Source organism: Oncorhynchus kisutch, linkage group LG24, assembly GCF_002021735.2.
Source record: "Oncorhynchus kisutch isolate 150728-3 linkage group LG24, Okis_V2, whole genome shotgun sequence".
Taxonomy (NCBI): domain Eukaryota; kingdom Metazoa; phylum Chordata; class Actinopteri; order Salmoniformes; family Salmonidae; genus Oncorhynchus; species Oncorhynchus kisutch.
This window is the reverse complement of record NC_034197.2, coordinates 4473476-4499345: the sequence shown is the minus strand read 5'-3', so window position 1 is coordinate 4499345 and position 25870 is coordinate 4473476. Positions and strand designations below refer to the sequence as shown.

Here is a 25870-nt window from a genome sequence, read left to right as displayed (position 1 = left end):
CAGAGTTTAATACTTTTTTTATCCTGGCACCAGAGCTTAATACTGTAATTTTGCTTTACAATACTATTTTCCTTACTGTAAAACCTTACAGCATCCCTGTACATTTACAGCAAGGATGCTGTAATATGTTTTTACAGTAAGGAAAATAGTACTGTAAAACATATTACAGCATCTCTGCTGTAAAGCAAAATTATAGTATTAAGCTGGCCACTGTGGTGCCATGTAATGCTGTAAATGTACAGGGAAAAGTTTTACAGTGCTGTTGTCTTGAAAGCACCATAAATCCAGAGAATGCCAGACTTTGATGACAAAATTTGCCCACGAAGGACCGTCATCTTCCTGTTCAAGTGAGCACATCACGTTGAGTCCAAAAATGTATTGTATGCTACTGCATACATGATGTAATATGCCAGGAAGATATATATACTGTAGCAAAGAAAGTAATATGAAGTGTATGTTGTGTAGTAAGCTGTTAGTGGCCCATGTGCCTCGCGCTGATAATTTTGTCTATTTTCACCTCTTAATTTCACCTACTGTTCTGACTTGGTGGCACATATGTAGCCTATAACCTTTTTTGGAGAAATGTCATCAATGAACATTGTAAGAGCTTTCATTGTCTGCTTATGTCCTTCCTAGCTCACACATTGTCTTAATTGAAATTACGGATTGCCTCTTATCCGCTTATCGTCCCCTTATGACATAGTTTGTACATCTCAATTGTCAGTAGAAACCACATTTGTTTCAGCAATTCAGCTAATATGGCTATGGTTTTTTTAAAGCCTGTAAATGAGGCTGAATTAACTGTTTCACTGCCAGACAAGGCTCTGCTGATAGCCAGGTGTAGCAGTGGTATAGTGCAATGAATGTATTGTTTAGTGTTGGGTAGTGGCTTTGCTGGCATGCATCCCACATATATATATTTTTTGCCCCACCAAGATTTACATGCTAAAATCACCGCTGACACACACACACACAAATCAGAACCATGGACAGCCACGTCATATTTAGCTTGCGTTGATTGGACTAAACAGTTTTTGTAATCTTTTAGTTGTCACTGTATTAGATTCAGTTGAAATGGTCCTGGAATAGTGGAGGCAGCTCCTGTTTTCTTTGCGACTTGCAGTATCTCCCTGTGGTTCTAAATCAATAGTTGTTTAGTGGTCCGAAAATGTCAAACAATAACTATCAGTTACTGTACCTGCAATATGATTTGTGGTTTTGTGATAAAACAAATATGTTTTGAATTGATTCTGCCACTGTGTCTTCTTATTGTCTCGGCCTTTAGGCCTATATATCACGGTCACAAAGCATATTAATTAATAGGTTATAGAGCAAACAACACAATTATCACAACACAGGTTGTAATATGGCTTTTATTTTTTTGAGGGGAGGGGTGGGCTTGGCTTTCCCAGTTATTTTTATCCACTTACTTCTACTGCTTTGAAGTAGCCTACCTTATCCATTTGATCTTTGATTTATTGAATGAAGAAATTATTTCCAAGGAGCTCTCCAGGTGGAGAGGGTTGACAACATGCATAGCCGCGGGAAGTAGGGGTGATCCCCTGAAAAATCTGGAGAGAAAAAATATACAGTACCAGTCCAAATTTTGGACACCTAAATTATTCAAGGGTTTTTCTTTATTTTTACTATTTTCTACATTGTAGAACTTGTAGAACTTTGAAAGTTTCTTCAAGTGCAGTCGCAAAAAACATCAAACGCTATGATGAAACTGTCTCTCATGAGGACCGGCACAGGAAAGGAAGACCCAGAGTTACCTCTGCAGCAGAGGATAAGTTCATTAGTTACCAGCACCTCAGATTGCAGCCCAAATAAATGCTTCACAGAGTTCAAGTAACAGACACATCTCAACATCAACTGTTCAGAGACCGTGTGAATGGTCGAATTGCTGTAAAGAAAACACTACTAAAGGACACCAATAAGAAAAAGAAACTTGCTTGGGCCAAGAAGCACAAGCAATTGACATTAGACCGGTGGAAATTTGTCCTCTGGTCTGGGAGTACAAATTTGAGATCTTTGGTTACAATGTCTTTGTGAGACGTGGTGTGGGTGAACGGATGATCTCCGCATTTGTATTTCCCACCGTAAAGCATGGAGGAGGAGGTGTTATGGTGTGGGGGTGATTTGCTGGTGACACTGTCTGTGATTTATTTAGAATTCAAGGCACACTTAACCAGCATGGCTACCACAGCATTCTGCAGCGATACGCCATCCCATCTGGTTTGCACTTAGTTCCACTATCATTTGTTTTTCAACAGGACAATGACCCAACACACCTCCAGGCTGTGTAAGGGCTATTTTACCAAGAAGGAGAGTGATGGAGCGCTGCATCAGATGACCTGGCCTCCCCAATTCCTCGACCTCAACCAAATTTTTATTTTATTTTATTTAACCTTTATTTAACCAGGTAGGCTAGTTGAGAACAAGTTCTCATTTGCAACTGCGACCTGGCCAAGATAAAGCATAGCAGTGTGAGCAGACAACAAAGAGTTACACATGGAGTAAACAATTAACAAGTCAATAACACAGTAGAAAACAAAGGGGGAGTCTATATACAATGTGTGCAAATGGCATGAGGTAGGCAAATAATTACAATTTTGCAGATTAACACTGGAGTGATGAATGATCAGATGGTCATGTACAGGTAGAGATATTGGTGTGCAAAAGAGCAGAAAAGTAAATAAATAAAAACAGTATGGGGATGAGGTAGGTGAAAAAGGGTGGGCTATTTACCAATAGACTATGTACAGCTGCAGCGATCGGTTAGCTGCTCAGATAGCTGATGTTTGAAGTTGGTGAGGGAGATAAAAGTCTCCAACTTCAGCGATTTTTGCAATTCGTTCCAGTCACAGGCAGCAGAGTACTGAAACGAAAGGCGGCCAAATGAGGTGTTGGCTTTAGGGATGATCAGTGAGATACACCTGCTGGAGCGCGTGCTATGGATGGGTGTTGCCATCGTGACCAGTGAGCTGAGATAAGGCGGAGCTTTACCTAGCATGGACTTGTAGATGACCTGGAGCCAGTGGGTCTGGCGACGAATATGTAGCGAGGGCCAGTCGACTAGAGCATACAAGTCGCAGTGGTTGGTGGTATAAGGTGCTTTAGTGACAAAACGGATGGCACTGTGATAGACTGCCTGCGTCCAGTTTGCTGAGTAGAGTGTTGGAAGCCATTTTGTAGATGACATCGCCGAAGTCGAGGATCGGTACGATAGTCAGTTTTACTAGGGTAAGCTTGGCGGCGTGAGTGAGTGAGATGGTTTGGGATGAGTCGGACCGCAGAGTGAAGGACAAGTAGCCAACAAGTGCTCAGCATATGTGGGAACTCCTTCAAGACTGTTTGAAAAGCATTCCAGGTGAAGCTGGTTGAGAGAATGTCAAGTGTGTGCAAAGCTTTCATCAAGGCAAAGGGTGGCTATTTAAAGAATCACAAATAAAGAAAATATTTTGATTTGTTTTAAACGTTTTTGGTTACTACATGATTCCATATGTGTTATTTCATAGTTTTGATATCTTCACTATTATGCCACAATGTAAAAAAAAAAAAAAAAATTGAAATAAAGAAAAACCCTTGAATGAGTAGGTGTTCTAAAACTTTTGACTGGTAGTGTAGATGTCTTCAGTCCAGGCAACATTTTTTTCCTGCAATTTGCACCACGCCCAAACTACTTCCCGCGATGGACTAAGTGCCTTGATCAAAGGGTCAACGGCAGGAGGTGATAGGTCTACGTGTGATTAGACACAGCAGCTTTCCAGTGTCAATAATGCTTACTTTTTCATGTAGGCTATGATAATAGTAATGAACATTTTGTTAAAAGTAATGGAAAATGTGTATGAACCATTTACAGTGAATAATCAGAGGTAGCATAATGTCGTTTGTGGATTTCGGTGAACATAGTCTAATGAACCGACTTGGAAAAAGACAGTTCCTGCGCTTCTTTCATCGGAAGTCAAGCACTGGTAATCAACCTTAAATACGTTCGTTTTTGGTTCCAAGCTAAGGCAATGTCCTGCGTTTTCTCACCCCACCAAAACAAAGGACATTTCAAGAAAGGATGAAAACTCACATAAGCCATGAACAGTAATTCAAACGGAGTTTAAACGCATGGCAAGAAGTATTTCTTCTTTTTTCATATTATTATGGAGCAGACACTGAATTAGGCAAATCAATAACTGGATGCCTACAATTTCCCTTGTTCCCTTATTGTTGCAGTCCTTATTCTGCATGCAAAGATTGACCGTATTTCCCTTTATTTAGACTGTCTCAAATATCGATAGGCTAAGCCTATGCTCAAAGGTGGACGGACACAGCTGTCATGGAGTCCCATAAACAAAACCAATTACGCAATATTAATTCATACCCCCGTTCGTGGAAACGCATATTTTTCAACAAACTCTTCCGATAAAGGAAAATCTCTCAATTATAGATATGAGTGAAAATCAAATAATAAAATCAAATTCAACTCAATTGGAGTCCATAGGATAATTTTGTACGCTAATAAGGATTTGCCCATCATTTTGGAGTTTGAGCACAGAAGCCTGCCTACTTTGTTACCTCAACCATTCGTGTTAAACATGAAAGAATTAATATTGTTAATGAGTGTAATAATACAGGATATTTGAACTATTTTAAGATGATGGGCAATTGTTGATTGTGCTTTTTATAAATTGCCATCAAATAAAAATGTCAATATGAAAATGTAATAAAATATTTAAAAGAGAAGCATGATAAAATGTGAATATAATGTATTACTTTTTTTCTGTTTAAAAGCCTGGATGAAACGAGGTGAGATTTGATTGGCATGTATTCCCTCCCTAGGCAGAAATTAAACCTCACAATTATCCAACGCACGTCACTAGTTGCGACCATTCTATGAGTCCTATCTGATAGCTGGAACATGCGATATTCCAGGTCCAAATGACAGACATTTTTGTAAATAATAGGTCACAATGTTCAAATTTTAATCTCTTGACATTTTTTTTTTTTTTTATATATTCGCGATTTACTTTCGAACGACGAGTCCATGTCATCTTTGGAGTACATGAAAAAGGAATGCTTCGCATCTGGGACCCTGTCCTCGGCTTCTCTGAAAGGAACAATTACCAAAATTCAGAAAAGCAGACGTAAACGAAGAGTCGCACCAAAGACACAGGAAGAGACAGACAGCGGCTGCAATATTTGCAGGTGTGTATGTCAATTCTGTGTATTGTTTTATAAATGTTAATAGCCTACAAACCGAACATCTTAGTTTACTTTTGTAGGCCTATCCTATAAAGTGCTACGTTATTTTAGCCTTTTCGCAGAAAGATAGCCTATTTGATAGAGTAAGTGGACTAATTTATTAGCCTACATTCTTTGAAAGAAAGGTTCTGGATAGAACCAAAAAGGAAATTGATTCCATACAGAACCCTACATGGAGCCCAAAGGTTCTATGTGGAACCCATTTTGGTTCAGTGGAGAACCCATGGGGTTCTGATCAAATAACCCTACAAATGTCATATACACTGAGTATACCAAATATTAGCAACGTCTTCCTAGTACTGATTTGCACTGGGTGTCATTTGGGTGGTGGACCATTCTTGATACATATGGGATATTATTGAGTGTGAAAAACCCAGCAGCATTGCAGTTTTTGACACAAACTGCGGTGCCTGGCATCTACTAATGTCCCCATTCAAATATATTGTTTTGCCCGTTCACACTCTGAATGACACGCATATACAATCCATGTCTTAATTGTGTGAAGGTTAAAAAAGGATTTCTGTCTCCTCCACTTTATCTACACTGATTGAAGTGGATTTAACAAGTGACATCAATAAGGAATCATAGACTGACCAGGTGAAAGCTATGTCATGGAACTATGTTCTTAATATTTTGTATACTCAGTGTATGAAGCAAGCAATAGAACCCTTTTTGGTTCTGTCCAGAAACTTTTTTTCTAAGTGTAATCAAACATCTACATCCTACACGTTAATTAATTCACCAATAAATAGCAACTCAGCCTTGATTCCAAGGTTTTTATATGATAATGGTATACTTTTATAATATTTCATATTGAAAATCTATTTTATTATTTGTATTATTTAATCAGATCCTTATTTCTGTATGTATGTGTGTATACATATATATACATATATACATCTATGCTGGAGAGTTAGGAATATATATATATATTGCAGTTTCTCTCTCTCTCTGTGTCTTGGCAGTAACCGCACTGTTCGTCGCATCTTGACTGCTTGTCTGCTCTCGTTTCTGGCTCTGCTCGGCTCAGTCTCCGTCAACCTCAGCTCCAACTTGGACCTGCTGCGCGCCACAGAGGCCACTGTCACCGAGCTGACTTCATGCAGGACTACTGCTATTCTCCAACTCATAGGGGAACTCCAAAACAGGAGAAGTCTATGCAGAAAGTACTACAGGAGTAACGAGACACACCAAGAAAAGTGTACAAGTCCACTGACTAGCATTTTACCAGTGATTATTAGACTTTGCACTGATATGGAGGGCCACAGAAACAGTCAGGGTCACCCATGCAGCGAGGAGTTGGTGGAGTTCTCCCAGAAACTTAGGGAAGATTTGACAGAATTTCTGAACACAACATGGGGAGTTGAGGACAACAATGACATGTCCGTGTTCTCTTTGACCATTGTCAGACTCCTGGACATTTGGGGGGACATGGAACAGGACATTAGTCAGGTCAAGCAGTTTTCAGACTGGAAAGATGTCCTCTCACTGAGACTGATGGTCACATTCCTGGAACTCAACCACCAGTTCAGTGAATTCCCTTCTGTAGGAACCCAAGCTGACTTTCACAAGAAGTGGATCCATGCCCTCAGCCGTCTAGCCTTTGCCCAGCTCTTGTCAGAAACGCTAGAGGACTGCTGGGTGGAGAACGTTCACTTAAAGCTCAACCTGACCAACAGCCTCAAAGTTGACCCATACATCTTTGACTCCACCCCCTGGCAGATCCCAGCGGTTGACGCGGTGGGGACAGTGGGCATCCTCACAGGCTCTCAGACTGGCATCCAGGCTCTGAGGGATACCCAGGCGTGCCTGCTGGCTGGGGCGTTGCCAGCTCTGAAGCTCCGATCCAGGGCCATGTTCTCAGGGCTCAGCATGCGGATCTCCCTGTTGACATTGGCCTGCCTGATCTATCCGCTGGTGCTGGTGTCCTTCAAGCAGATGACGGAGTGGATCCAGAACTATGCATGCAGCCTGCAGGAGAGGACCGTGGACCTGAAGCGCCAGAGACAGCTGGCCGAGGACCTCCTGCACCAGATGCTGCCCAAGACCGTAGCCAAGCAGCTGAGACAGCAGAAGCACGTGGAGGCGGAGAGCTATGAGAAGGTGGGTTTGATTGATCTGAGCAGATTTGGGATTTCAGTTCCATCATGTCGATCAATTCCATTTCTTGCTGCGTCTGCATTTCCATATCCCATGGTCATCACTATCTGGTTATGCTGGAGAGTTAGGAATTCAAAATGAGCCACAACCCTTCAGTGAATCCCTCTCAACATTATAAAGAACCATTTGGAAGAGAAAACGGTTATTTGTGTAGAGAAAATAACCTCTCAAGAATCCTGTTTTCTTTATAGCACACTCTAACCACAACTTTTAAGTTAAAGAAACTCTTTAAAATGTCTATAACCAACTTAAATATCAGCAAGATTATACACTTTCTCTGTGACACTGGCACAAGGTTTATTTTCATGCCACCCCCCCCCTCTTCCTCATCACTTTTAGCATTGAAACAAATTAGTGTGAGGGCCTTGTAAAGGACCGTATTGGTGCAATACTTTGGCAAGATCACCAAACCAACGCGCTGAATGATCCCTGCATTTGGTTTCTTTGTTCTTATTGTTGTTGTAATTGCCTATAATTACGGTGTTCCATATTCATTAGGAGATAAAACGGGTTACGCAGGTGCAAATTGCATCCAGCTCATTGAGGTGCTTGAAGCAGCTGGGCCAAAAGCACTCTGCTCAGGGCTATTAGCTACCAAAGGGGATGTGGTCCGTTTTTACACAGGCTTCTTTGAGTTCCAGCAATGGAACATTCTGAAAATGGAACACAATTTTGGCACAAGAGTATAATCTGCATACATTTGTGTATCAACATCATAACACGTGAGGAAGGTCATACTGTCTTAGGTCATATAAGCTAAACAGTGAAGGCCATAAGACAGATTCCTGGGGAACCCTCATTGTGCTTAACAAAGACACTATAAGTATACAATATGACTGCAGTACATTTACAAATGACACGCCATTGGTTTGCTCATGTTTACAGTGGATCACTGTCTCTTTTGTAAAATACTGTAGATTGAAATCACAATGGCGTCAACTAATGGCGTCATGCAGCTATTATTTTAGAGGGGACACAAAGTACGTGTTGATGGAGGGGGGGTTATCGGAAGTCGTAGAATTTAGAATTTTTTTAAACACCTGAAACAGCTTTTTCTTGAACTCTAGAGCCATAATCATAATGCCTAATTCTATGTAAAAAATGAGTCTATTTTTTTTACATAAGTTATCTAAGCATACCTCTTTAACAATTCAATTATAATTTTAATTAATTATGCACATTATGCACAAAATCAAATCAAAGTTTATTTGTCATGTGCGCCAAATACAACAGGTGTAGGTAGACCTGGCAGTGAAATTCTTACTTACAAGCCCTTAACCAACAGTGCAGTTTTTAAGTAAAAAATAGGTAACAATAGATAAGTAAAGAAATATATATTTTTGTTTTTAAATGTAAAAAATAACAGTAGCAAGGCTATATACAGGTGGTACCGCTACAGAGTCAATGTGCGGGTGCACCAGTTAGTCGGGCTATTTGAGGTAATATGTCAATGTAGAATTAGTTAAAGTGACTATGCATAGATGATAAACAGAGAGTATTAGCAACGTAAAAGAGGGGTTGGCAGGGGGCTGGAGGGGTTTGGGCGAGACACAATGTGTAGTCCGGTTAGCCGGTCTTATGCCTTTGGGGTATAAGCTGTTGAGAAGCCTTTTGGTCCTAGACTTGACGCTCCGGTACTGCTTGCCATGCGGTAGCAGAGACAACAGTCTATGACTGGGGTGGCTGGGGTCTTTGACCATTTTTAGGGCCTTCCCTCTGACACCACCTGGTGTAGAGGTCCTGGATGGCAGGCAGCTTAGCTCCAGTGATGTACTGGGCCGTACACACTACCCTCTGTAGTGCCTTGCGGTCGGAGGCTGAGCAGTTGCCATACCAGGCAGTGATGCAACCAGGATGCTCTCGATGTTGCAGCTGTAGAACCTTTTGAGGATCTGAGGACCCATGCCAAATCTTTTTTGTTTCCTGAGTGGGAATAAGCTTTGTCGTGCCATCTTCACGACTGTCTTGGTGTGTTTGGACCATTCTAGTTTGTTGGTGATGTGGACACCGAGGAACTTGAAGCTCTCAATCTGCTCCACTACAGCCCCGTCGATGATAAAGGGGGCATTCTCGGTCCTCCTTTTCCTGTAGTCCACAATTATCTCCTTTGTCTTGAATACGTTGAGGGATATGTTGTCATTCTGGCACCACCCGGCCAGGTCTCTGACCTCCTCCCTACATTGATTCCTTAAGAACTTTTATACCTTATGAGATTAGTACAACTGCCACACTGGTATATAGTATCCTAACAAAATAATTAAAGCAATTTCAGTCATTTCTAAAGTATAACATCCTTGCCAGCAAGCATGCCAGCTAAGATACACTACATGACCAAAATGATGTCGAACCAAAATCTCGTCGAACATGTCATTCCAAAATCATGGGCATTAAAATGGAGTTGGTCCCACCAAGAGTCAAGTACTTTCACACCAATCTCAACAAACCATTTCGGCATGGACCTCCCTTTGTGCACGGGGGCATTGTCATTCTGAAACAGGAAAGGGCCTTCCCCAAACTGTTGCCACAAAGTTGGAAGCACAGAATCGTCTAGAATGTTATTGTATGCTGTAGCATTAAGATTTCTCTTCACTGGAACTAAGCAGCCTAGCCCGAACCATGAAAAACATCCCCAGACCATTATTCCTCTTCCACCAAGCTTTACAATTGGCACTATGCATTTGGGCAGGTAAAGTTCACCTGGCATCCGCCAAACCCAGAATCGTCCGTCAGACTGACAGATGGCAAAGCGTGATTCATCACACCAGAAAACCTATTTCCACTGCTCCAGAGTCCAATGGTGGCGAGCTTCACACCACTCCAGCTGATGCTTGGCATTGCACATGGTGATCTTAGGCTTGTGTGCGGCTGCTCAGCCATGGAAACCCATTTCATGTAGCTCCCGACGAACAGTTCTTGTGCTGACATTGCCTCCAGAGGCAGTTTGGAACTCAGTAGTGAGTGTTGCAACCGGGGATAGACAATTTTTATGCACTTCAGTACACGGAAGCCCCGTTCTGTGAACTTCGTGGCTGAGCCATTGTTGATTCTAGACATTTCCACTTCACAATAACAGCACTTACAGTTGACCGGGGCAACTCCAGCAGGGCAGAAATTTGATGAACTGACTTCTTGGAAAGGTGACATCCTATGACGGTGCCACGTTGAAAGTCACTGAGCTCTTCAGTAAGGTAATTAGTCTGCCAATGTGTGTCTATGGAGATTGCATGGCTGTGTGCTCAATTTCATACACCTGTCAACAACGGGTGTGGCTGAAATTGCCGAAACCACTCATTTGAATGGGTGTCCACATACTTTTGTATATATAGTGTAGTTAGACAAGCTGGTCTAACTTGATTGATAGCCTGAAATGGCTTGGAAGGTAGTTACTTCATAAAATTGCTAGGTGGCTAGTATTACAGAGAAACAACAAAAGATTTTCATTTTATTTATTCATCAAGAAGGAATCAATAGTCAACATACATAGCTTGATCAAATTCATTTACAAGCACACCTCCTGTGAGTCCTGCCCATCTTACTAGGGAGAATAGGGGGGGTACTCTTTGCCTGGTCCAGTTAGTGTGCCCCCTCTGCAGCTGACGCATCTTTTTATAACTAATTATGACAAAACGTTGACTTGTTTAGTAATTAATTTAACATCTGAAAAATGAATAACAAGACAAATCTGAGGAGGCATTTGCACATGGTCCTCCTATGGGCATAAATAAGAGAGAAATTACTAAAATTACAATGTACTGACTGTACTAGCAATCGCAATTTAACATATGATGAGGCCAAGAGAGACATCTTTAAAATGTTTTTCTGTACAGGTGACTATTTTCTTTTCTGATATCGTTGGTTTCACCACTATCTCGGCCTCCTGCACCCCTCTGCAAGTCGTGGAGATGCTGAACAACCTGTACATGTGCTTCGACACTCGCATCGACTCCTATGATGTCTACAAGGTAAGACTGAACTGGGGTAGCCTACATGGAGATTGGATTGGACCAAAATCTTTATTGCCTAATACTTTGTACTACCCATACTACATACTATTTTTAACAAAAACGGAACAAATATCAACATACTAAGCTCATCCATACTGAGAAGGCATCATCTAATTGGCAATGGGGTTGTTCCCCCCATTCCTTAATTTTGATACAGCCCATCCCCTTATCTGATTACTAGCTGTTGTCAAACATATGTGGGTCTGATAAGACCACTCAATAGTGTGCAGCAAATTCATACTAGACAAAAAGCCTAAGTAAGTTGTCGTGGAAAATTGCAAGTTTATGTTATAATGCTTGTATTGCATTATAATGGTTGTTTTATTCGACAGAATAGAGTATTCTGTTAACTATTGCGTGTGTGTTCCACTGAGGATGACCCTCTATGAGAGCACTGACAGAGGAGATTTACGATGTCTTTGGGTGATAAAACCTAAAGAGCATTCCAGATAACATGAGGTAATGTTTTTGTGCTATGAAGTACCAGGAACGAGATTAGAACCTCGTCTTAGGGACCAAACGGAACGATAATTTATAGTGAATGCTATCTGGCTATGGGATATTCCTCTATCTCAAGTAAAAGTCTTTGTTTGTGAACTGTTCCTAAGATCTTTGGTTCGTCATGTAGGTTGAGAGGGGTGTATCTTGGCTATAAAAGATCTTTGTAATTTTCTGTTGCACTTTCAATGGTTCATTAGAGATAGCGCATCATTGAAAGTCAAATGCTATTGCAAAGCTCTTATTATTAAAAATGTAGTTTAAGTATAACTCTGACTGGTGTGTGAAATTTGTTTCTCCTCATTTGGTAAATACAGAAATAAGCCACCACAAAGTGTGACATCCTGGCATTTAAAGCTGTAAAACTTTCTATTTTTACATACTCAAAGCGCCTACTATTTAAAACACAATTATGTGTAATATGTCCCAATCTACATACTAGCATATTATTTAGTATGCACGGCTAATAAGTCACTTCATACTAAATAGTGTAGAGTATTGGGATGTTTCCGACCTATCTGAAATTCACTTATCATGAGTGGACCCATTTTATTTGCTCCCCCAGGTGGAGACGATAGGCGATGCCTACATGGTGGTGAGTGGGCTGCCTGAGAGGAATGGGGACAAGCACGCAGATGAGATCGCCAAGATGTCGCTGGACCTGGTGGCAGCAGTTCGACAGGTGGCAATCCCCCACATGCCCAACAAGAGACTGCAGCTTCGCGCAGGCATACACACAGGTGAGAGGTCACACACATTATGCACGCACGCACGCACACACACACCACACACCCACACTCACCTTTCTTACCCATGTTCAAATCACATAATAGTTTTAGGTGCTGGAAAAGTACCTGATAAACTCACCTAACAGGCTGATGCTTTGAGTTTTCAGACATGGGTACGCAAGCAATATTTCATTCAATTCAAACCATTTTCATTTCCTGAGAGGGAACTTTATGTGTGGTAATATACACTGAGTGTACAAAACATTAGGAACATCTGCTCTTTCCATGACATAGCCTGACCAGGTGAATCCAGGGGAAAGTTATGAACCCTTATTGATGTTAAATCCACTTCAATCAGTGTAAATGAAGGGGAGGAGACAGGTTAAAGAAGGATTTTTAAGTCTTGAGACAATTGAGACATGGATGGTTATGTGTGCCATTCAGCAGGTGAATGGGCAAGACAAAATATTTGTTCAAAGTGCCTTTGAACGGGGTATGGTAGTAGGTGCCAGGCTCACTGGGTTGAGTGTGTCAAGAACTGCAATGCTGTTGGGTTTTTCACGCTCAACTGTTTCCTGTGTGTATCAAGAATGGTCCACCACCCAAAGGACATCCAGCCAACTTGACACAACCGTGGGAAGCACTGGAGTCAACATGGGCCAGCATCCCTGTGGAACACTTTCAACACCTTGTGGAGTCCATCGTCCGAACAATTGAGGCTGTTCTGAGGGCTAAAGGGGGCGCAACTCAATTTTAGGAAGGTGTTCCTAATGTTTTGTCCACTCAGTGTATATACTATATATTGCATACTTATTGCTGTGGTAGGTTTGATTTCAGTCTATATCCTGATTATCTATCTATAACCTAGGGTTATTACCAAAGTAAATATCAGTGAGTATATTATGATGTAGCAGGCTTGTCTTTCTCTTCATTTGCTCTCCTTGCACCAGGTCCATGTGTGGCAGGTATTGTCGGCTACAAGATGCCCAGATACTGCCTGTTTGGAGATACTGTCAACACAGCCTCTAGAATGGAGTCCACCAGCCTGCGTAGGTGTACGGCATGCGTGCACACACACACACTCTTGTCTCTTTTCGTACAAGCATTCAACTTTTCTGTGTGTGTGTGTGTGTGTGTCAGCTCAGAGGATCCACGCCAGCTCAGCCGTATACCTGGCTCTGATGAAGGACGGTGCCTACGAGCTCCAGCTGAGAGGAGAGATCGAGGTGAAGGTAAGGCTCTTCTATTGACACTGGGGAATATAGAGTAATATAGCATAAGATCTCTAAGAGGGAAATACACTTCCATTTTTAGTCCTGGAATAGGCTTCATCTTCATCTGTCCAAACACTACGCCATGCCCACGGTTTCCTTCTCCAGAATGAGTCTGGATCTGAGCACTTCACAGAGTATGAATACATTTGGTCCAGAAACCGATGGGTTGGGCCAGAGCCAGAACACACATGGGTAAAGCAGCAGTTTGAAAAATCGTCATTGGCTTTGATTGGTTAGAGACGATCCAATTGCTGAAGACTTTTTGTGCAACACCCCTCGTGCCCCTGGTCACCACAAAAGACGATGATGGCAGTTTCAGACTAAGGTATGTAGCAAACGGCAGAGCAGTGGAAGAATTTAGTATGAGTCGTCTGTAGGGCTTTTACGGTGATCGTATTACCGCCACACCAGCGGTCACGAGTCATGACAGCAGTCAAATTCATTTCATCCAAGTTCTGATGCTGCTGCTGGTCATTAGTAGCCTACCAAACTTGCTAACTGCCTGACACTCAGCATTCTATTGTCCCTCTAATCACTCTGACATCAATGCAAATGTAATCAAAAATCAAATCAAACACTTCATGAGAGCCCATGATCTCATGTTGCACAACATTTCTATATGCTATGCAATTGCGTGAGAAAACAGAGTGATAGCCTCTATGAAAAAGAGGAGTCCCATCAACTTTCTATAGACTAGCCCTACTATATCCTATTTATTTCTCATCTTTCCTAATATTAAGCACATTGCTTATCTTTACAACAGGAGTATAGCCTACCTGGCTAGCATGAAAATGAACCCACTGGAAAAGCGTTCTTCATTCGCTATTTAAGGGCAAGTATTTTTTTCCGCTGCCCCTGTCTCGAGACAGGTGCATGATGATGGTCCATTCTAAATCAAAAGCAAATTTCACACATATATTATTTAGTACATATTAAGACAAGATTAAATCAAGAATACTGTAATGAGTGACAATATTAGCCTATCACTTGTGAATGATATACAATACCAGTCAAAAGTTTGGACACACCTATTCAATGGTTTTTCTTTATTTTTCACTATTTTCTACGTTGTAGAATAATCATCTATTCATCTATTTTTCATTTTCCATTGGTTTGGTTTTGTCTTGTCTTCCTTCACACCTGGTTCCAATCCCATCAATTACATGTTGTGTATTTAACCCTCTGTTTCCCCTCATGTCCTTGTCGGAGAGTGTTTTATTGTATGTACATGCAATTCATGTGTCGGTGTGCGACGGGTTTTGTACCCACTTACATTATTTTTGATTATTTTGGTTTTGGAGTTGTATGAGCACTTATTAAACAACTCCGTTTATACCAATTTCGTTTTCCTGCGCCTGACTTCCCTGCCACCGACATGCACCCATTACAGAATCTCTGACCACAACTATGGAGTCAGCAGGAGAGGGTACCCCGGCCATTAAGGTGGAGGATCATGCAGTTATGCTCTACCATCTTGGCGCTGCCATGGATCGAGTTGTCCAGAGAATGGACCGCTGGGAGAGAAAGGAAGTTCTTCCAGCGCCTCCGCCAGCACAACCTGGGTCTCCCCTGAGCGCCCCTTTCCCACCTGAACCCAGTGGGATCCCTCTCTCCTTGCCCCAGGAATACCACGGGGGGGCTGCGAACTGCCAGGGGTTCTTGTTGCAGTTAGACCTTATCTGGCCACCGTCCACCCGGCTCCATCGGATTGTGAGACGGTGTCCGCCCTCATCTCGTGCCTTACCGGGAGAGCCCTGGAGTGGGCCAACGCCGTGTGGAGAGAGGGAGATGCGGCGTTGGACCAGTTTGAGGAGTTCACCTACCGTTTCCAGGCAGTCTTCGACCACCAGCCTCGAGGGTAGAGCGGCGGGAGAGCTCCTCTACCATCTAAGGTAGGAGACGAGGAGCGCCCAGGAGTTCGCCCTGGAGTTTAGGACCCGGCTGCCAACGCGGGATTGAACAACAGGGTACTGATCGACCATTATCGCTGTAGTCTGCGTGAGGATGTCCATCAGGAGCTGGCCTGCAGAGACACCACCCTCACGTTCGACCAGCAGGTGGACAACCTGCTGGCTATTCGCGGACGTTCAGACCGGGGTCTGGTGGTTCCACCCTCCCGCACTCCCTCTCCGATGCACATGGAGCTGGGAGGGAAGGTGCGCAGGGAGACCAGAGGGGGTTCATGTTCGTGTACCATCTGTGGCAGCAGAGGTCACACTGCTGTTCGGTGCCGGGTTGGTTCCTCTGGGAAGCGAGGCAGCAGGCAGGGCGCTCTGGCGCCACCCCAGGTGAGCCGGCACCACTCTCACCCAGAGTCCTCTGTTGTTCATATGTTTGTGTCTGTCACGTTCCCTGAATTTTCCACGCATTCCCAGCATAAGGCGCTCATCGATTCAGGCGCGGCTGGGAATTTTATTGATAGCGCTATAGCCTATAGTTTAGGGATCCCCATCTTTCCCGTGGATGTGCCCTTCCCCGTTCACGCATTAGATAGTCGACCATTAAGGTCAGGGTTGGTTAGGGAGGTCACCGCACCTTTGGGCATGGTGACGCAGGGGGGTCATACGGAGAGAATTAGTCTCTTCCTCATTGACTCCTGCGTTTCCCGTGGTGCTGGGCCTATCCTGGTTAGCTTGTCATAACCCCACTGTTTCTTGGTCACAGAGGGCTCTCACGGGGTGGTCGCGAGTGTACTCAGGTAGGTGTTTAGGGGTTTCCGTTGGTGCCGATTTGGCGATTTGGCTCTCGCCTTCTCCAAAAAGAAGGCGACTCATTCACCACATCATCGACGGGGTGATAGACCTCCTGGTAGACGCTGCACTTCCCAGGAGTCATGTGTATCCCCTCTCACAGGCGGAGACGGAGGCTATGGAAACATATGTCTCCGAATCCCTGCGTCAGGGGTACATTCGGTCCTCCACTTCACCCGCCTCCTCAAATTTATTTTTTGTGAAGAAGAAGGAGGGGGCTCTGCGTCCGTGTATTGACTATCGGGGTCTCAGCTTATATGTGGCATCCCGTTAAGCAGAACCAGTCATAACATTTTCATCTGACTGTCAAACAAATCACTTCGAAGGCCCCGTAGGCTACCTGCACACGTTCATCCACTAAAATAATTCCAGCGTCCAACAGCACACCAGCCATTTGATGAATGGAAAAAGACATATGCCAGAAAAACACCAGAAATTGTAATGAGGTTTGGCGATTGAGACACTTGTAACCTGGCTTGAGTATAGGTTGATGTTTCCACTGCTGTCCTCGCGCAGAGACGAGCCCACACGTCCATTAGCTAACTTTTTATGCAGCCGGCATGCGTAATGATAAATTCCAGTGTAGAAGCCTTCGGGTTCATTGAAATCTTTGGTCTTATTATTGCTATTGGCTCATCTTTAATCGGTACGGTGTACCGTCATTATTTATTTTGCCAGTATTCCATCCCGGACAGTACCAGCTTACTTTCACCACTGCACCTTAGCTAATCAAAAGGGACGTGGAATGACTCCAATGCTACATGAAAGGGCTAACCTAACCTATGACCTGACCCATCACCTTATGTATTACTTCCCCCCAGCTGCAAGAAGTGACATCCTATAAGGAAACTGCTGAGATTGCCTTATTGCAGTAGTTCTTTATCCTCGCCTGGGGACCCCAAAGGGTGCACATTTTGGCTTTTGCCCTAGCACTACACAGCTGATTCAAATAATCAACTAAACATCGAACGTGCAGCCCTTCGGGTCCCCATGACCGAGTTAGGGAAACGCTGCTCTAGCACTACCTTATTCTACTAATCAAATGTTTGATGATGAGTTGATTAGTGAAATCATGTGTGTAGTGTTAGGGCAAAAACAAAGATGTGTGTCCCCAGGACAGGGATTAAGAAACACTGGCCTTATTGTATAGAGAGAACGGTTGTGTTTAGACAGCCATAAAGATGGCTTCCTCCATGCACTTTCCACAAATTCCGTGTTTACAAAGTTTCCATATTGCACATTGCCCGACATAATACTTTTTTGTATCTGTATTCATACCCCTCGACTTAAACATTTTGTTGTGTTACAGCCTGAATTCAAAATAGATTCAATGTATATATTTTTCTCCCCCATCTACACACAATACCCCATAATGACAAAGTGAAAACATGTTTTTAGACATTTTAGCAAATTTATTGAAAATACAGAAATATCTCATTTACATAAGTATTCACACCACATGTTAGAATCCCCTTTGGCAGCGGTTATAGCTGTGAGTCTTTCTGGCTAAGTCTCTAAGAGCTTATCACACATAGATATTATTGTTCTGCTGAAAGGTGAATTTGTCTCCCAGTGTAAGTTGCAAGCAGACTGAACCAGGTTTTCCTCTAGGATTTTGCTTAGCGTCGATTCTGTTTCTTTTTAGCCTAAAAAACTGTTCTAGTCTTTGCCGATGACAACCATACCCATAACATGATGCAGCCACCACCATTGCTTGAAAATATTAAGATTGGTACTCAGTGATGTGTTGGATTTGTTGCATCAGGACATAAAGTGAATTTCTTTGCCACGTTTTTGTAGTTTTACTTTAGTGCCTTATTGCAAACAATATGCATATTCTGTACATGTCAAGGTGTGTATGAAGGCGAAGTCAGGTGCAGGAGAGCAGAGTATGATAAGTAAAGCGTACGTTATTTAGTTCCAAACCGGGAGCACAACAAAACAAACTCGCTCGGAAAAAATAAAGTAAAGCTCTAAAGAACATCGCTTGACATGAAAACAATTACACACAAAACATGATGGGAAACAGAGGGTTAAATACAATGAGATTGATTGGGGAAATGAAAACCAGGTGTGTATGAAAACAAGACAAGACAAATGCATATATGAAAAATGGAGCGGCGATGGCTAGAAAGCCGGTGATCACCGAACGCCGCCCGAACAAGGAGAGGAGCCGACTTCGGCGGAAGTCGTGACAGTACAGGCTTCCTTATTTTCACTTAGGTTAGTATTTTGGAGTAACTACAATGTTGTTGATCCATTCTCAGCTTTGTCCTGTCACATCCAATAAACTCTGTAACTGTTTTAAAGTCACCATTGGCCTCATGTTGAAATCTTTGAGCGGTTCACTTCCTCTCCGGCAACTGAGATAGGAAGGACACCTGTATCTTTGTAGTGACTGGGTGAAATGATACACCATCCAAAGTGTAATTAATAACTTCACCATGCTCAAAGGGAATTTTTATTTTATTTTGACCCATCTACCAATAGGTGCCCTTCTTTGCGAGGCATTGGAAAAACCTCCCTGGTCTTTGTGATTGAAATTCACTGCTCGACTTACAGATGTGTGGGGTACAGAGATGAGGTAGTCATTCAAAAGTCATGTTAAACACTTTTTGCAAACAGAGTGAGTCCATGCAACTTATTATGTGACTTGTTCAGCATATTCTTACCCCTGAACAAATTCAAACTTGCCATAACAAAGGGGTTGAATACTTATTGACTCAAGGGATTTCAGACATTATGGGGTATTGTGTGTAGGCCAGTGACACACAATTTCTATTTAATCCATTTTCAATTCAGGCCATAATACAACAAAATGTGGAAAAAGTCAAGGGGTGTGAATACTTTCTGAAGGCACTGCACATGATCCCAATTCTAGCTCCCAAGACGCGTGCAATTTGAAAAACCGAGAAAGTAGATTGTGCTGATTTATTGTTCCATAGTTTATTGTTCCTGTAGTTTAAAAACGATGTGGATACTGCTAAAACAATGACTTCATATCTAGACTCTGACATATTTATGCATGCTCGCTAAGATGTCTCAATACGAATGGCTGCTCTTATCAGTGGGTGCGCTTGCCCCCCACCCGCGCCGAGTCGTTGGCTGGGTGAAGCCCAAAGCGATGGGATGGACCAGGCCCCACCAGGACCAGCATACATGCGTCTAAAACATAAAAAACTATTGATTCATTAGGTTATGAACTGATATATTTAGGTTATGTTCTATGGTTTACATGTTCTGATAGTGTCCCAGTGAACATCTAGTCCATTGTCATAGTCCTAGAGGGCCAATCAGCTTCTATGGGGCGGAAACCGTTCCTTTACCAATAGCAACATCCCTCAGTTTGTTGTCTTAAGCATTTTTAGATCCCACATCAGTAACCCTTGAGGAAATACACAGCATTGAGCTGTAAATAATGTAGAAATGCTATATTATTCAGGCCAAACTCTGATATCAGCTGTTGGAATGGTATAATATTTCCGTCCCTTACGATCTGCCCCACCTGACTGATGTTTTGGCGTTGCCAGGTAATATTAGCCAGTGTCTTTCCACCTGTGGCAAACAAGGAGTTGTTCCATATTAGACATGAAGGGAAGGAAGCTCCATTGATAGATAACCTTTTACGATGTATTCTTGCCAATTCACAATAAGCACTCCAGTAGTGGATGATCTCTCAATCTGGTCTCAGAGTATTTTGTATTGTTCTTTATGTAAATCCAAGACACTCCTTTTAGTATGATATGTTACGTTTTGTATGGTATGTACACATTTGTGATGTCCATCACCCATTTTGTATGATATGTTATAAATTACAATTTGTAAACTCAGCAAAAAAAGAAACGTCCTCTCACTGTCAACTGCGTTTATTTTCAGCAAACTTAACATGTGTAATTATTTGTATGAACATAACAAGATTCAACAACTGAGACATAAACTGAACAGGTTCCACAGACATGTGACTAACAGAAATTGAATAATGTGTCCCTGAACAAAGGGGGGGTCAAAATCAAAAGTAACAGTCTGGTGTGGCCACCAGCTGCATTAAGTACTGCAGTGCATCTCCTACTCATGGACTGCACCAGATTTGGAAGTTCTTGCTGTGAGATGGTTCCCCACTCTTCCACCAAGGCACCTGCAAGTTCCCGGAAATTTCTGGGGGGAATGGCCCTAGCCCTCACCCTCCAATCCAACAGGTCCCAGACGTGCTCAATGGGATTGAGATCCGGGCTCTTTGCTGGCTATGGCAGAACACTGACATTCCTATCTTGCAGGAAATCACGCACAGAACGAGCAGTATGGCTGGTGGCATTGCCATACTGGAGGGTCATGTCAGGATGAGCCCGCAGGAAGGGTACCACATGAGGGAGGAGGATGTCTTCCCTGTAACGCAGTGTTGAGATTGCCTGCAATGACAACAAGCTCAGTCCGATGATGCTGTGACACACCACCCCAGACCATGATGGACCCTGCACCTCCACATCGATCCTGCTCCAGAGTACAGGCCTCCATGTAACGCTCATTCCTTCGACGATAAACGCGAATCCGACCATCACCCCCGATGAGACAAAACCAAGACTAGTCAGTGAAGAGCAATTTTGCCAGTTCTGTCTGGTCCAGCGACGGTGGGTTTGTGCCCATAGGCGACGTTGTTGCCGGTGATATCTGGTGAGGACCGGCCTTACAACAGGCCTACAAGCCCTCAATCCAGCCTCTCTCAACCTATTGCAGACAGTCTGAGCACTGATGGAGAGATTGTGCGTTCCTGGTGTAACTCGGGCAGTTGTTGTTGCCATCCTGTACCTGTCGCGCAGGTGTGATGTTCGGATGTACCGATCCTGTGCAGGTGTTGTTACACGTGGTCTGCCACTGCGAGGACGATCGGCTGTTCGTCCTGTCTCCCTGTAGCGCTGTCTTAGGCATCTCACAGTACGGACATTGCAATTTATTGCCCTGGCCACATCTTCAGTCCTCATGCCTCCTTGCAGCATGCCTAAAGCACGTCCACGAAGATGAGCAGGGACCCTGGGCATCTTTCTTTTGGTGTTTTTCAGAGTCAGTAGAACGGCCTCTTTAGTGTACTAAGTTTTCATAACTGTGACCTTAATTGCCTACCGTCTGTAAGCTGTTAGTGTCTTAACGACCGTTCCACAGGTGTATGTTCATTAATTGTTTATGGTTCATTGAACAAGCATGGGAAACAGTGTTTAAACCCTGAACAATGAAGATCTGTGAAGTTATTTGGATTTTTACGAATTAGCTTTGAAAGACAGGGTCCTGAAAAAGGGACCTTTCTTTTTTTTCTGAGTTTATGTCCTTTTGGTCTGATGAGTCCAAATGTGCGATTTTTTGTTGTTGTTCAAGTAACCGTGTCTTTGTGAGACACAGAGTAGGTGAATGGATGATCTCCGCATGTGTGGTTCCCACCATTAGTTGGACCACTGAGTGAAGGAAAAGCAGCCAACAATTGCTCAGCATATTGTGGGAACTCTTATATGTTATGTATTTGCAAAACGTACAATATGTTACAAATTCTAGCTAATCCATTTTAGAATAAGGCTGTAATGTAACAGAATGTGGAATAGGGAAGGGGTCTGAATACCTTCCGAATGCACTGTACATACTATATACATTTTACGGACGCAGTATATTTTACATTAGTTCTCTTTTTTTATTGGTTTTTATTTCATTTTATTCCAGCTACCCTCAACCCCTCCCATCTATCTCTGAAAACCATCCAGTTTTGATTTCTAATTGTTATATATTTTTCAACTGTACTGTAATGGTTAAGAAAAGTTCAGAAAGTTTGTATTCTCATATTTTCTACAGATTGTAAATTAAAGATAAACATGTTTATTAGGAGTATTATTATATTATTGATCTATTGACAATGGCTTTTCAAGTCACCCAGCAGTGCTATTTGCAGACTTAGCTCCAGGTAAATGTTGCAATTCTTCAGCCATTCCTGAACCTGCAACCAATAAAAAGCTACAGTACCAAAACAAGTGATCTAATGCTTCTAATAATGTCAGCCTTCCGAATTCATATTCATTATATAAATATTTCCATTTAATTTAGTTTGGCTTGCTGTTCCAAATAAAGTGGAATATGTTTTGCCCATTTTTAAAAAATGTTGTAAGCAGGGCCATAAGTAAATATGATATGTATGATAATATTAGTGTCATAGTTATAATACTATTACCATAGTTTGATGGTAATCCAGAGAGTTTATAAAAATGATCTAGATCTTCTATGAGGCTGTGCAGGGATCCAAATTGCGGATTTAAAAGAAAACATGAGTCATGAGCATACAATGACACCTTGGATTTCTAGCCCCTTGGTATTGTTGGATCAAATTTTAATAGCTAACTTTTCGATGGCCATAATAAATATATATGCCGATAGTGGACAACCTTGTTTCACTCCTCTTGACAGTTTAATAAGATATGATTTTGAAGTTATGACCACTCAGATTGATACATACCACTTACACTGAGTGTACAAAACATTAGGAACACCTGCTCCTTCCATGACAGACTGACCAGGTGAATCCAGGTGAAAGCTATGATTCCTTATTGATGTCACCTGTTAAATCCACTTCAATCATTGTATGTCTTGATAAAATTGAGACATGGATTGTGTATGTGTGCCATTCAGAGGGTGAATGGGCAAGACAAAATATTTAAGTGCCTTTGAACAGGGTATGGTAGTAGGTGCCAAGCACACCAGTTTGAGTGTGTCAAGAACTGTGATCCAGGCTGTTTCATATCCGGCCGTGATTGGGAGTCCCATAGGGCGGCCACAATTGGCCCAGCGTCGTCCGGGTTTAGCTGGGATAGGCCGTCATTGTAAATAAGAATTTGATCTTAACTGACTTGCCTAGTTATATAAAGGTTAAATCTAAAAATAAAAACGCTGCTGGGTTTCTCACGCTCAACAATTTCCTGTGTGTATCAAGTATAGTCCACCACCCAAAGGACATCCAGCCAACTTGACACAACTGTGGGAAGCATTGGAGTCAACATGGGCCAACATCCCTGTGGAATGCTTTCAACACCTTGTAGAATCCATGCTCTGACGAATTGAGGCTCTGAGAACAAAAGGGGGTACAACTCAATACTAGGAAGGTGTTCCTAATGTTTTGTACACTCAGTGTATATCCTCCTTTTCTCAAACTCATTCCACGGCAGGCTGAGGGTTTTGCCCCTCCCTTGTCCTTGATTGATGAATTAAGGTCACTGATTAGTAAGGACCTCCCCTCACCTGGTTGTCTAGGTCTTAATTGAAAGGGAAAAAACAAAAACCAGCAGACATTAGGCCCTTCCTGGAATAAGTTTGACACCCCTGCTCTAATGGGTCAATGAGTCACACTGAGGGCTTTGAGTCACTTTTAACTTGTTAGTTAATTAGAGTCTGGATCGACTCCACATAATTAAACACTTCACCAGCACTCAATGAAAATGATTCTATTTACAGTTCATTACACACCACTTCTCTCTTCTATGTTGGTGTGATGACAGTTGACTTCTTCATTTTCCTGATATCCTGTCGGATTGTAAATGAGTTGTTCAACAGTCATTATCTGAGCTACTCCACTTTTCTGGAGGGATATTAAAGGCTATGAATAGCCAAAAGTTGTGCTTAAAGCTGTTGTTGCATTCAGCTGATTTCAAGATTCAGTATACATTACTGCGCAATCTTAAAATAAAGCGAGCATACTAAATCATCTAAAGTATTATATCCGCCTCTCTCCCAGGGTAAAGGGAAAATGAACACATATTGGCTGATCGGACACAAGAACTACAGTGTTCAGAACGACAGTCTTGTGTGCCACTGGAACCCCAATCTAGCCAGAAAAAAGAAGACATTGGTGGGGAGCGACATTTCTATGGCGAACGTGAGTGCATTACACTCTAGGCAAACTGCGTTTGTACATTAATGTATTACACCTGTTGATTATCAGCCCAAAATTGGAACTAGCTCTCTCAACTTTTTCCTCCCCTATCTTTCTTTCTTTCTCCTACCCTCTCTCTCTCTGCCACTCTCCCGTCCTCCCACTTCCATCTCTCCTTCCTCCCTCCCTTCCTACCTTCCATCCTTCTACCCCTTCCTTCTCTTGTACTCAGTCCTGTGTGACAGTGCAGAGCCTCAGTGAGAATGCTACCACTCCCGTGCCTCAGGGCTCCAAGGCCCAGCAGGGGGCCCTGTGTGTGTCCGTGTCAGCCCAGGTGGAGCACTGTGCCAGCAGCTTCGGCACCCTGGGCTCCATGATCGGGGGCCTCCAGGGACTAGAGAGCCCCAGGGAGGGGAAAGCCTGTAGGGGGACAGAAGGAGACAAACCGGACCTGCTGCCTGGATCTGGAACCATCCCTCATATGTGATGGAGGGCTGGGATGGTAGGATGGACTGGGACAAGAAACTTCTCTAAAACTATATTGCTATGCTTTTTTCCTCTGGCTGTTTGAGTGGAGATTCAGTTGATTTTAATGATGATGTAAATACAGTATATTTAGGGATGTGTGAAAGAACCGCAATGAATAAAAGAAAGACTGTTGCTCTGATATCTGTGTAGGTGTGTGTGTGTGTGTGTGTGTTTTTATATACAGAGTAAACGTTTTTGTATCAACCTTGGACAGATTGTGTTGTCATTGTCCATCTTTTTATTAAGATCAAACCGTCTGTGGGTGAATAAAAGCTCCTTTAAAATGAGCAGCGAATTCTTTTTAATGTTTAGTCTTCAAAGGCACAACCGCAATAGCCAAATTAGTTGAAGTGGGTGCAATTATATGCAGATTTGTGGGCGGGGTCATTCTGGTTAGACAGGCCCTGATTGGTGAAGCGTTCCAAAGGGTAAAAACCCCCGGACATCAAATGAAGATATAGGGCATTTTCCTTTGCTCAAGCGTTGCTGACGCCTGCCAGATCTTACAATGCCTGGATAGGTATTTTACATATCAGCTAACCACATATGTTAAAGCAAGTCGATGACGTGGCAAGCAACCATTGGTTAACGCATGCAACGTCTGAGCAGGGTAACGCAACCAATTATAGACCGCTCAAAGGAGAAGACAGACACGCTCTTCTTGAAGAGTACATCTCAATAGTCGAATAGGCTTTTGCCATGCTGCTGTGTTAAGGCCTGGGTTATTACATGCCAATTGGATCTGTAGAGGATACCGGCCAGACACTCCTGCGTC

At 42.7% G+C, this 25870-nt stretch overlaps 1 protein-coding gene across 1 annotated transcript; it reads left to right on the top strand.

Annotated features, from left to right (window-relative positions):
* Nucleotides 1-3568: 3568 nt before the first annotated feature.
* LOC109869473 (uncharacterized) lies at nt 3569-25382 on the top strand. Its single transcript, XM_020459652.2, has 8 exons — nt 3569-5202; nt 6225-7362; nt 11247-11381; nt 12487-12661; nt 13600-13698; nt 13790-13881; nt 24430-24570; nt 24800-25382. Exons 1-8 carry the CDS (start codon nt 5042-5044, stop codon nt 25052-25054), a joined length of 2196 nt encoding a protein of 731 aa, XP_020315241.1. The 5' UTR covers nt 3569-5041; the 3' UTR covers nt 25055-25382.
* Nucleotides 25383-25870: the final 488 nt, after the last annotated feature.

What these genes read in the sequence shown, in the direction of transcription:
- LOC109869473 (XM_020459652.2), top strand. Translation starts at nt 5,042, where the DNA reads ATGTCATCTTTGGAGTACATGAAAAAGGAATGCTTCGCATCTGGGACC. An exon ending in TCGCGCAGGCATACACACAG is followed by an intron (nt 12,662 to 13,599) that starts GTGAGAGGTCAC and finishes TCCTTGCACCAG; the next exon opens with GTCCATGTGTGGCAGGTATT. An exon ending in GCGACATTTCTATGGCGAAC is followed by an intron (nt 24,571 to 24,799) that starts GTGAGTGCATTA and finishes TCTTGTACTCAG; the next exon opens with TCCTGTGTGACAGTGCAGAG.